Source organism: Bubalus kerabau, chromosome 14, assembly GCF_029407905.1.
Source record: "Bubalus kerabau isolate K-KA32 ecotype Philippines breed swamp buffalo chromosome 14, PCC_UOA_SB_1v2, whole genome shotgun sequence".
Classification (NCBI taxonomy): domain Eukaryota; kingdom Metazoa; phylum Chordata; class Mammalia; order Artiodactyla; family Bovidae; genus Bubalus; species Bubalus kerabau.
The window spans coordinates 39,281,660-39,295,239 of NC_073637.1; the positions used below are offsets into that span (position 1 = coordinate 39,281,660).

Here is a 13,580-nt window from a genome sequence, read left to right on the forward strand (position 1 = left end):
ATTAATCATTTACCACAGTTAAACAGCTCTCAAAAATTTTTATCTACCACCACTACCCTTTGTCCAAGTTTTCAGACATTAACTAAACTGACAGTGTTTCACACTAAAATGATCAGATTTGGGGCTGATGTCTAGATATTTAATATCTTATATTTTGCCCTTGCAGTATTGAAAGGCTACAAGAGACAGCATGGCAATGAGAAATCAAAGAAGTGCTCCTTTCAAAACAGCACTTGCCTCTTAATGATGTCATTCTATCAATATCATCATCTTATCTAGAAAGACATGGCTCCAGCTACTCCAAAATGCGAAGTTCTCCCAAAACCTGTGGGCCTAGGGGTTAGATTTATGCCCTTTGGTCTACTTAACATGAATGGATCAGAAATAGTCTTAAGTTTTTAGAAGTACAAAAGCAGCAAAGTCTAATCTCAATACAGTAAATCTCAATACAGTAAATTGTCCATATGACCTCGATTATATTACAAATAAGATAAAGAAACAAATCTACTTAATATAATTGTAATGATTATAAGTTTTTACTTAGTCAAAAATCACGAATTTGGCATTTGTCTATAATCTAAAAATACAATAAAATTTTAAAAAGCAAAACAGTTACCTGAGGAGAGTCAAAAGGATATCGACTACTAAACTTAAATAGAAGTTGAAATTTTTCCCCTTCATATAAGGTACCTGGTGCACCTTCCATGTCTACAATCCACCTAGAATAGAAAAAAAAAAAATTTAACTTCAGTTATAAAGGACTGGGGTGAGGAGGAAAAAGAACACCAGATACGCATCTATGCCAGGCAATGGGACAGGAGTCACCCATGTGTAACAACACACTTCATCCTCCCAACAGGAGTAGGTAGTAACACTCCTGGCCCTATTCCCTTCTCTGACACTCCTGGGTTAAGTAACTAGACCAAGGTCAGACAGCTAAAAAGGACAGAGCCAAGTTTTAACTCAGGTCCAGAAAAAAAATAAAACTCAGCTTCGGTGTACTGACACCAAAGTTTACACTCTTCTTACTCAATTTATGGTACCTTATTTTTTCAGACCATCTCTACAATTATGGAAAAGACTTTATAGATAAAATCAAGCTAATCAACTGCTTTCCTGATATCAATTATTTTAGAAGCTATTAGTTTGAGAGAATTTGATGTCAGCAATGACTACAGCAGCTGTCAGATCAATTTTCTCATGAGTATTCCAGAGACAGCTAACCAGGAAAAAGGAAGCTAAGCTGACATCAGTCCACTTACTCTGACGGCTACTCAAGGCTCTAAAAGGCCTTTCCTTTGTCTCTCATTATGTTTCAATCGTTTAATAAAACCCAGAATAAATTTAGAAAAATGGTAATGATAACCCTGTATGCAAGACAGCAAAAGAGACACAGATGTATAGAAGTCTTTGGGACTCTGTGGGAGAAGGAGAGGGTGGGATGATTTGGGAGAATGGCATTGAAACATGTATAATATAAGAAACAAATTGCCAGTCCAGGTTCGATGCAGGATACAGGATGCTTGGGGCTGGTGTACTGGAACAACCCAGAGGGATGGTACGGGGAGGGAGGGGGGAGGGGGGTTTACGATAGGGAGCACGTGTACACCCGTGGCGGTTTCATGTTGATGTATGGCAAAACCAATACAATACTGTAAAGTAATTAGCCTCCAATTAAAATAAATAAATTAAAAAAAAAACCCAGAATAGATTTCTATGGTATCTATATAAGCTTACTTTGTTTTCATATATAATAATCATGAATATAAATCTGTTTATAATAATATACTGCACACTATCTCCAATTATTTTAAAAAAAGAGGGAGAGGGTGGGGAGATTTGGGAGAATGGCATTGAAACATGTATAATATCATGTATGAAACGAGTCGCCTGTCCAGGTTCAATGCACGATACTGGATGCTTGGGGCTGGCGCACTGGGACGACCCAGAGGGAGGGTATGGGGAAGGAGGAGGGAGGAGGGTTCAGGATGGGGAGCACGGGTATACCTGTGGCGGATTCATTTCGATGTTTGGCAAAACTAATACAATATTGTAAAGTTTAAAAATAAAATAAAATTAAAAAAAAAAAAAAAAAGAGGAACAGTTTATTACAACATACATGACAGGGCAGATTTTAGAAGTAAAAATCTGAGTTCCTAATTATAACCATGCCACTTTTAATTACTGTATACCTGGTCAATTCCTTAAATCCTATACTTTTCAGGTATAAAAATTTATTATATTAAATACAGGGAAGCAAAAAGAAGGTTGAGGATACAGTGCTGGGCTACTATTGAGCACCTCACATATTATGGACTTCAGTTCAGTTCAGTTCAGTTGCTCAGTCGTGTCCGACTCTTTGCGACCCCCTGAATCACAGCACGTCAGGCATCCCTGTCCATCACCAACTCCCGGAGTTCACTCAAACTCGGGAATATATAAAATAGTAAGTGTGGCTACTCTCTGAAAGTAACCAGGTTGGAACACATAGAGATCCTTAAAAGCATGACTATTCATTCTCAGAAGGCATGCTGAATACTTTACATGATATGTAAAGATAGAAAAGATATGACCACAGACTCAAGAGGCAGTATTGTACAGCAAAATTAGACAGTCCCTTAGTTAGCTGTGTGGCCCTCAGTACGCTCTTCTGTTTTAAGTACTTAAATTCTAAAATTGTTATTTTAAAAAATTGTTAAAGTTAATAAAAAAGTCACCTTAAAGTTTTGTTAGAAAGATAAATGATATTGCATATGCAAAAAATTTTGTATATTCCTAACACCAGAACCAGTACACAGTAAATAAAATGCAATGCAAAAATTGCATTAAAAAGACAAAAACAAAAAACCTACTCTCTTTAATAAAAACCAGGTCATTCCTCCTAATCAAACTTACAAGCTTTTGCACAGCAAAGGAAACCATCAACAAAATGAGAAGACAACCTAAGGGCTGGGAGAAAATATTTGCAAACAATGAGACTGCCAGGGGAGTAAGTGCCCCTCCCCGCCACCCCCGGCCCCAGCAAAAAAGCAATGAGACTGATGGGGGTTTAACTTCCTCCCGCAAAAAAAGCAATCAAAAGATAGGCAAAGACCTAAATAAACACTTCTTCAAGGAAGACACACAGATGAAAAGGAACATGAAAAGATGCTCCAAATTGCCAATTATTAGAAAAAAGGAAATCAAAATTGTAATAAGATGTCACCTCATACAAGCCAGAAGGGCCACCATCAAAAAGTTTACAAATAAGAAATGTTGGGTGTGGAGAAAAGGGAATTCTCTTAAACTATTTCTGGGAATGTAAATCAGTGCAGCCACTAAGGAAATAGTATGAAGTTTAGTTTCCTTAAAAAACTAAAAAAAGAACTACCAGATTCAGCAATCTCGCTCCTGGGCAAGTAGCTGGAAAAGATTAAAACTCTAACTCAAAAAAGATAAATGCATCCCAATGTTCATAGTAGCACTATTTACAACATCCAAAACATGGAAGTAACCTCGAAGCCTATTGACAGACCAATGAATAATGATGATGTGGTACATCATCTATACATACCTCCTACACTGTTGGTGGGAATGTAATTTGGTAAAGCCACTTTGGAAAACAGCATGGAGGTTCTGCACAAACTAAAAACAGGATTACTATAGGATCCAGCAATCCCACTCTGGGGAATATACCTGGACAAAAACATTATTCAAAAAGATACATGAACCACTATGTTCACAGCAGCACTGTTCACAACAGCCAAAACACAGAAACAACCTGGATGTCCATCGGCAGCTGAATGGATAAAGACGTGGTCCACGTATGCAACGGAATACTATTCAGGCATAAATAAAAACAAGATGGTGCCATCTGCAGCAACATGGATACAACTAGAGATTATCATGGGCTTCCCTGGTGGCTCAGATGGTAAAGAACCAGGCCCCAGTGCAGGAGACCCAGGTTCAATACCTGGGTTGGGACAATCCCCTGGAGAAGGGAATGGCAACCCACTCCAGTATTCTTGCCTGGAGAACTCCATGGACAGAGGAGCCTGACAGACCACAGTTCATGGAATCGCAGAGAGTTAGATGAGTGACTGAGTGACTAACACTTTCACTTTCATACTAAGTGAACTAAGTCAGAAAAACAAAGACAGATATCATATGGTATCACTTATATGTGGAATCTAAAATATGGCACGAATGAACTTATCTATGAAACAGAAACAGACTCATAGATAAAGAGCACAGACATGGTGGGGGAGGGAGAGATGGACTGGGAATCTGGGGTTGGCAGATGCAAACTATTACATTCAGAATGGATAAGCAACAGGGTCCTAAAGTACAGTACAGGGAACTATACTCAATATCTGTGATAAATCAGAATGGAAAATAATATAAAAAAGTGATATATATATATGTGTGTAACTGATTCACTGTGCTGTACAGCAGAGATTGGCACAATATTGTAAATCAACTATACTTCAATCAAAAAAAATCAAAAAATAAAGATGTGGTATATGTATACAATGGAATATTATTCAGCCACGAAAGGAATGAAATATTGCCATTTGTAGCAATATGGATGGACCTAAAGACCTAAAGATTATCATACTAAGTGAAGTCAGACAGAAAAAAACAAATATATGAAGGGAAAATTAGCTTTGCTGGATATATTAAGATAGGATATATACCAATACAGCCTCTCTCAAGGGTTTTCAAAGGCAATTATGACTATATAAAATTTTTGCCTTACATGATGACTATGGACTGTTAACTCAAGGGGTGCCATTTCATTGAGAGACTACAATAGCTCTAAGTCGATCTTTTAGTATCTCTGTTCCTTCCTTAGGAGAGCATAGAGATCAAAGGATAGCATATTAGGTCAGAGAACATGATTCTAATATTTTTAAAGGTCTTAATACATGCTACCAAACTGTCTTCCATAAAGCATAATGGGCTTACTTCATCTTCCTTACCCATATCCCCCATTTCATATGATCCCACTTAAACAATTTTTTTTTTCTTTTTGGCCACATTGCGCAGCTTATGGGATCTTAAGTTCCCAGTCCAGGGACTGAAATTGGGCCCTAGCAGTTGAGAGTTGTCAAGTCTTAACCACTAGACTGTCAAGGAATTCCCTCCATAGTTTTTTCAAACTAGGTTAGAAGTTCTATCAAAACATTGCTCTTTTGCCTATCTCTGATTCCTCTAAATCTATCTTTTGTTTCAGCTTCTGCCCTGCTCTGATTAAAAAAACTAAAGAACTCAACAGAAAAAGTATATTATTTTAAAATTAGTGTTTATTTCCTTTTAATTACATGCATCTCTTTTAACTAGATTAATATTTGGTTTGCAATTCATTTCATTCAAAAGATCCTTTCTTAATAATCCTGTTCTTAAAGCTTGACTCCTGTCTTAATCACTGACTCAAATGTCATGGTCAAAGGTAACCAAAAATTGTTTCTTCTGAAAATAAGTATGTCCCTGTTGTGTCAGTTTTGGTTATTCCTGCTCTCTGGTCTCTGTATCACTAAATATTTGAATTGTTCAATTTGTTCTACAAGTTGGTTTACAGGAAATTTTTATCTTGTTGGCTTATACCCCTTTTCATTTTAGGGTTTTTTCCTTTCTTTTTTAAGGACAGAGTCAATTACTTAAAAATCGCCCATTTTACTACATTTACCTTTTTCCAATGGAACTGTTAAATCAAAGGAGTGGTAAGGACAGACCAAATACTCAGTTGTGAAATCTTAGGATGATACTTTCAAAAACATTTCAAACTAATTCAAATGCTCATTTTTAAGAGGGGGAATGCTCTCTTTTTAAAATGCTCATTGTAAAGGAACTCATATCTCTCTACTATTCTTGGCACATATCTGGGAAGAAACTTCCGCTCCACTCCCAAGGAAGGAGCTGAATCAGAGGATACTTCTGTGTCCTTCTTCTACCCTTCACATTTCATCCTCATGCAAGTCTCTAATTTATCAAATGAGAATGCTGAGGGTGTGACATTCTCTTAGCTAACGCTGCTATAAAGAAAGCAACCATGCTGTATGTTCAGGGGACAAGGAGAGAGGTGCGCCTCTTGACAGTTCATTCACTTCAGTTCAGTTCAGTCGCTCAGTTGTGTCCGACTCCTCGTGACCCCATGAACCATAGCACGCCAGGCCTCCCTGTCCATCACCAACTCCTGGAGTCCACCCAAACCCATGTCCATCGAGTCGGTGATGCCATCCAACCATTTCATTCTCTGTCATCCCGTTCTCCTTCTGCCCTCAATCTTTCCCAGCACCAGGGTCTTTTCAAATGAGTCAGCTCTTCGCATCAGGTGGCTAAAGTTCACTTCAGAGCCTCAAATGTTTTTGAAAAATCTGATAAATAACCTCATACCAAACTACTCTATCACAGGTGAAGAATACTCCCTAACAAAGTCAGGCCAAAGTTTTTAACATGCTACTTCATCAGCAGGAAACTTTTATAAAACAAAACTGTTATTTAAATGCACAGAGTAAGATATGTTTACTGTATTTACTTCTCAGTGGGAGAGAATCAGATAAAATATGAAAATAATTCTGACATACAGAAAATAATTCTGTATTTTTAAAATGAGTATACATTCATACTTACATTGATAACAAAAGAAAAACAAGTACTTCAAAACTTAAAATACTTACTGTGTAATTGAATTTTGAACACTCTTTTCATTTAAAGTCATTCCAGGAGGTGGGTCATTTTGCAAAGCCAACAGTTCTTTCTGTAGTCGTTTCTAAAAAAAAAAAAAAAGAAGAGTGTCATTAATAACTTTGTACTTTTTTTTCTTACAACATAATATCCTTGTAGTCATAAAGTCTGAAATCCTTGATTAAATTTCCTCCAAATGCTCGTGCCTTTTCCTTTATAAACCCCTTACATCTATATATTTTACATGCCTGATTCTCACATTTTTTACTGCTTTCCTATAATTCACAATTATTAAATTATTTCTAAATATATTTGTAACCATTGATGCTATAAGATAGTTACCAAGTTATAAGGTTATAAATGCTTAAAAGTTTTAGCAGGGCTTCCTTTACTGGTTTTCAATGATAAAAATCATAGTTTTCCATAACTCTTAAAGAATGCATCATTTCAGACAAATAGGTTTTCCAGAAGAACTATAGAAAACATCTTTTGAAAAACTTTAAAATAATTTAAATTTTCAGCTATTTGGTTTTTTTTTCTATTTGTTTTCTTAAAACAGTATCATCCACATATAATTTAATCTTTCAACACCAGAATATATCAGAGCCTGAGATTACATAAAGTTATTTTTTTCACACAGTAGATGCCCTGAAATGGCTATGTATTTGCATTCTATTTTGTATAGCTTTTATTGTTCAATTCTTCCCTTATTATTATCACTCGACATTCTTTTTCAGGACACAACAAAGCAAAATAAAAACCACAACAGTCCATAATTTATGGGTTTAAAAGCAAAATAACCAATGTTATTAGAAGTGCATGCAACATTATAAAGATTCTTAGTGAATATCTTTTTTTTGGATTAAAGTACACAAGCAGGATTTCCTTGGTGGTCCAGTGGTTAAGAATCAGCCTGCCAATGCAGGGAACATGGGTTTTGATCCCTGCCCCAGGGAGATCCCACATGCTGTGCGGCAACTAAGCCCATGTGTCACAACTACTGAGCCTGTGCACCCTAGAGTCCATGCTCCACAAGACAATCCACCAAAATGAGAAGCCTGAGCACCACGAGGGAAAGCCTGAGCGCAGCAATGAAGACCCAGCACAGCCACTAACTAATTACAAGTTTGTTTAAAAATAAATAAAACTACACAGTAAATGTTCAGGAAAGGAAAAAAAGCAAGCACACAAGCATGGATTCCTATTCAGAACTTCAAATAATTCTACTTAAAAACTAGTTTCTGATTTTTCAAAATAGTGGAATATCACTATCAATATAGCAATGTTTGTAGTTTTCTAGATTTTTTCAATTCATAACATCTTTCAATAAGCCTACCAACATCTAACACCTCTAGAGATTAGAGAACTCCTCCCTTTTTTGTTGAGACACAATGGCTCTTTTAATTGGCAAAAGTGAAAACTTTTCCTCAAATGGTACAATACCAAAATTGCTAGCAACAAAGAAAATAAGGTATTAACTGCAATTTCTGACCTCAGTTGCCTTCCAAAACGCAAAATTACAAACTGAAAATTAGTTTAGAAAATTTTTAATTATCGAAAACTTAGAAATAAAGCTGCCTAAACAATGTTTTGAATAAAGAAGGAATATATTTGTGAAAAGTGTCTATGCAGAAGAGGGTTTTTAATTTACTTAACAGGGGCTTCCCTGGTGGCTCAAGACTAAAGACTCTGCCTGCAGTGCAGGAGACCTGGGTTCGATCCCTGGGTCAGGAAGATCCCCTGGGGAAGAAAATGGCAACCCACTTCAGTACTCCTGCCTGGGAAATCCCAGGAACAGAGGGGCCTGGCAGGCTATATATAGTTCATGGGGTTGTAAAGAATTGGACAGGACTGTGCGTTTAACACTTTTCACTTTCAATTAAAGTCAACAAATCCTGTAGGTTCTGTGATTAAGTCAATTTTCAAAAACACTAGACTGAAAAAAAAAAAAAAGGTTTTGCTTTTTTTTTAAAGGAGGAATTCTAAGACGTCTGATATACTAACTTGCATGACGATTCTCTAAGGGGAGGAAGATAATATACAGGTTTCCAAAGTAATGGAATCCTCTCAGTGTAGGGCATCTTGGGCAAGTCTTGTTTCAATGACCACAGTTTGGGAAACAATGCTGTGGAAATCCTCCAGACCTTGACAACTTCATATAAGACAAGGAAGACAGCCCTTGTCCACAAATCAGGATACAAAAGAAGGTCAACTTGCATAACCAGCTACCAAAAGAAACAGGATACAAAGGCAAGCTAAGAAGAATTGCATTGGTGTAATTATCCCTAAAAGACAATGTGACCAGTGCTGAAGAAAAAAAAAAATTTTTCCTACCCCAATACTACTACTCGGAGAAGGCAATGGCACCCCACTCCGGTACTCTTGCCTGGAAAACCCCATGGATGGAGGAGCCTGGAAGGCTGCAGTCCATGGGGTCGCTGAGGGTCGGACACGACTGAGCAACTTGCCTTTCACTTTTCACTTCCATGCATTGGAGAAGGAAATGGCAACCCGCTCCAGTGTTCTTGCCTGGAGAATCCCAGGGACGGGGGAGCCTGGTGGGCTGCCGTCTATGGGGTCGCAAAGAGTCGGACACGATTGAAGCGACTTAGCAGTAGCAGTAATACTACTACTTGTGTGTCCACAACGAAAGGGGCCTGTGGTAGCCAAACTCCAAGAGAATCTCCAAGTAACTGCTTCCTGGTAGTCACATCCTCCCACACAGTACCAGAGTTGGTCAGTGTAACCAATACAATACAGCAGAAAGGAAGGTATGTCACTCCCAAGATTAGGTTATAAAAGATTGTGATTTATGTCTTGGTTGTTCTCTCTAGAATCACTTGCCATACTGTGAACAACCCAATTCAGAGGCCAGCAGGGTAAGGTTAGGGCCTCCTGCCAATAACCACGTGTCATTTGGAAGAATCTCCAATCTGGAATCTCCAATTCTAGCCAAGATTTCAGACGACTGCCGCTGGGGCCAATATTTTGCCTGCAAACTCAAACGAGAACCATTCAACTCTGGAATTACAAGGGATTTTAAGTGTTTGTTCTTTCAAACATCGCATGTTTTTCCAAACATTCAGTCTCTGCTACCAGGCAATAAACTACCTTGCACATTCATATTTCTGCAGTAGAAAGACAAAACAGGACTAACATGGGGGAGAGGTGTTAATGAGTACTTACTAAGCACACTAATAAAAACTAATGATTCACCCGTGTACTAAAAAAAAAAAAAAAAAAAAAAAAAGATAACGTAGAAGGTCAAACAGTGTATTTGGTAGGTTCATAAAAACAGGGAATTCACTCTTAGGTGTATCCTTCCCAGAACAATAATTCATTAGAGAAGGCAGGAAATGTTTTTGAGTAAGCCAACAGTTTCCCCAATGGTCCTCTGGCTCTTCTAAAAAACTGGTTCTAAGAACCCTGACTATGAGCAAAGAAGCTAAAAAAGGAGGACTTAAAGAGTTCAATATAAAAATAAATGAAAATTCATACTCCAGGATATGAAGAACTAGTATAACTGTTTAGAAATCATACCAAGCAACATCAACAGAAAGCTATTATCACATGAGGAAGCATTCACCTCCTGACTTTGAAGACTAAGTGTTAAAAGCAGATGTGAAATACTTGCGTTAGGACTGAACTCTAGCAAAATACCAGCTCATTAGACCATCAGGGCAACACTGGCTGTTTCCCTAGGCAGAGGTAAAATAACAGCCTCGAACTGAGGTAACAGGATATAACTGGAAAATATCTGCAGAAGGTAACTAAAGAAGCAGAACTACCCACAAACCACTGGGAGCTGAGGCGGCTGAAAAATTAAAAGTTTCAAAGGTTCACAGCCAAATATCACCCTGTCTCTTCCTGAATCGGAGAGGTACTAGAAAAGTAATTACACATATTACAAATGTATCATGGTTCTCTGAATCTAAGACACACAATCAATTGTATTATTTTATGTAACACTAAGAAAGGAAAACAGCTACCAATTAAATGACAACACTCCACTGACATATCTTGATTTCAGATATGTTAAAGTAGGGAGGAATATGTGCATTCAAAATTGTTAATAAAGGTCTGATTTCCCTAACTGTTAAGTATCACAACTACTTGAAGAGTAAAAATTAATTTTCTGAGTAAACTTAATATGCCTAAAATGATTCTTCTCTCAATATTTAACACCTACCCCACAATGCATGATCTCAGTCGATCTGTAAATATGCACTTTATTCCCAGATTGCATAAAACAGAAGCACACCTGTGCTCCAAGGCAGAAAGACCAGGCAGGCCCACAATCTAAATGTTTGAGAACATCCCAAATCTAGAATAACCTGAAAATTCTATCTAGCCCTAACGTGTGTTAGCTCAAGTCTAGAAAACTCAGAGGAGTGTGAGCTCTTCTAAGAGATCCAAACGGTTTATACACCCAGTGTGAAAGATCCTGATATATCTAAATACGGTGGAAAAAAAAATGATTTAATGCTTTCAGAACTGGCCAGTGGCTCTACGGTCTAGACAGCACCTTCCTTTCTCTCTTTCCTTATGAATACAAATGAATCAAAGTGATATGAATCCACCGTAATTTACTACTTTGGGGGGTAAGAAGACCACTGACCAATTTTGGAGTTAACTATTGTCAATGACAAGACACTGGGAAGCACCACGCAATGGAATGACATTCCCGTATGTCATAATACTATGGTTGAGAAACTCCAGACTACTGCAACAGCTAGGATGTGTCACGCTGCACTCAAGACAGAGTGACAGAAGTTCAGTTCCTAAAACTTTTTCCCACTTCAGTGCTGTGAGGAATTATTCTTGAGATTTACTCTCCCTTAGAACTGGGGCTTACTCCCGGGTCCAGGAAAGCGTTTGTGTAACATGAAAAGGCGGCCCAGGAGCTTAACACCCCTTCTTCTCCACTACACCACTCCAAGAATCACTACAGCAGCTGTTTCACACCAAAGGTCAAGTGTGGGGCAGAAAAAGCCCAAAAGAATAAAACAGATACATAATTACTTTTGGCTTTATGAGACTTAAAGCCTTCCAAAAGCTCAAGCCACAGTTTTTATACAATAGAGTAAAAAACTGTAATCAGGACTTCCCTGTTGGTACAGTAGGTAGGAATCCACCTGACAATGTAGGGGACATGGGTTTGACCCCTGGTCCGGGAAGATTCTACATGCTGCCAGAGCAACTAAGCCCTCAGGCCACAACTACTGAGCCTGTGCTCCACAACAAGAGAAGCCACAGCCACGAGAAGCTCACACACAGCAACAAAGCGCCCCCACTCGCCACAACTAGAGAAAGTCCGTGCACAGGGATAAAGATCCGGTACAATCAAAAATAATATTTTCTTTTAAATGAAAAAAAAAAACAAAAAACACCGCAATTGCTGTGAGAACTTCCTGGCAGTCCAGTGGTTAGCACTCCATGCTTCTACTGCAGGGGGCACAGTTTGACTCTCTCATCAGGGAACTAAGATCCTGCATGCAGTGTGGCATGGCAAAAAAAATAAAACACAAAATCCAGAAACAATATAGGTGCCTATCAATAAGTATACAAATTGTGGCATATAGAAGTAAAACTATACAACCATTAGGCTTCCCAGGTGGCTTAGTGGTAAGGAATCCATCTGCCAATGCAGGAGCCTTAAGAGATGTGGGTTTGACCCTTTAGTCTGGAAGATCCCCAGGAGTAGGAAACATCAACCGGCTCCAGTATTGTTGCCTGGAAAATTCCATGGACAGAGGAGCCCAATGGGCTACAATTCATGGGGTTGTAAAGAGTCAGACACAACTCAGCACACATAAGCACACACACAATCATTAAGAATGATGTGGGACTTGGCTAGCGGTCCAGTGGTTAAGAATCCACCTGCCAGTGTAGCGGATACGGGTTTGATCCCTGATCTGGGAAGATCCCACAAGCCGTGGGTCAACTAAGCCTGTGAGCTCCAACTATTGAGCCCCCACTCTAGAGCCTGCGCTCTGCAATAAGAGAAGCCACCACAATGGGAAGCCAGAGCACTGCAACGAAGAGTAATCCTCAATCTCGGCAAACAGAGAAAGCCTGCACACAGCAAAGAAGATCCAGCACAGCCAAAAATTGATGAACAAATAATTTTTTTTAAAGCTATGTCTTTAAAAGAAAAAGAATGATGTGGATTTCTGTGTACTAACACCAACAGAAGAATCCCCAAACATACTGAAATGGAAAAAAGCAAGCCTCAAAAATACATGTAATTTCTTTATATTAAAACAAAAGCAAGAGTTATACAAACATCATATAAATGCATATGGAAAAGACCAGAAGCAAGCACATCCAACCATTTTATAGTAGTTCCCTCCTAGCAGTATAAATAGAGAAGTGGCTACCCATGTTTGCAATACATACTTTTATATATATATTTATATACATATATACTTATATATGCCATCACTTCATGGCAAATAGGGGAAAAGCAGAAACAGTGACAGATTTTATTTTCATGGGCTCCAAAATCACTGCAGATGGTGACTGCAGCCACAAAATTAAAAAGGACACTTGCTCCTTGGAAGAAAAGCCATGACAAACCTAGAGAGCATATTAAAAAGCAAAGACATCACTTTGCCAACAAAGGTCCATATAGTCAAAGCTATGGTTTTTCCGGTAGTCACGCACAGATGTGACAGGTGGACCACAAAGAAGGCTGAGAATGGAAGAACTGATGTTTTCAAATTGTGGCGTTAGAGAAGACTCGAGGATCCCTTGGACAGCACGAAGATCAAACCAGTCAATCTAAAGGAAATCAACCCTGAATATTCATGGGAAGTATGGATGCTGAAGCTCCAATACTGTGGCCACCTGATGTGATGAGCTAACTCACTGGAAAAGACCTTAATGCTGGGAAAGACTGAAGGCAAAAGAAG

At 38.4% G+C, this 13,580-nt stretch overlaps 1 protein-coding gene across 4 annotated transcripts in view; it reads right to left on the reverse strand.

Moving 5' to 3' along the window:
* The window catches only part of UBE2W (ubiquitin conjugating enzyme E2 W), a 109,087-nt gene that overhangs the window by 74,852 nt on the left and 20,655 nt on the right, over positions 1-13,580 (reverse strand). For all 4 annotated transcript variants that reach the window (XM_055546285.1, XM_055546284.1, XM_055546283.1 and 1 more), the window contains exons 2-3: positions 6,660-6,751; positions 617-719 (exon numbers count right to left, since the gene is read on the reverse strand). In XM_055546285.1, coding sequence (XP_055402260.1) covers positions 617-719; positions 6,660-6,751 — 195 coding nt within the window. The remainder of the gene's footprint in view (positions 1-616; positions 720-6,659; positions 6,752-13,580) is intronic.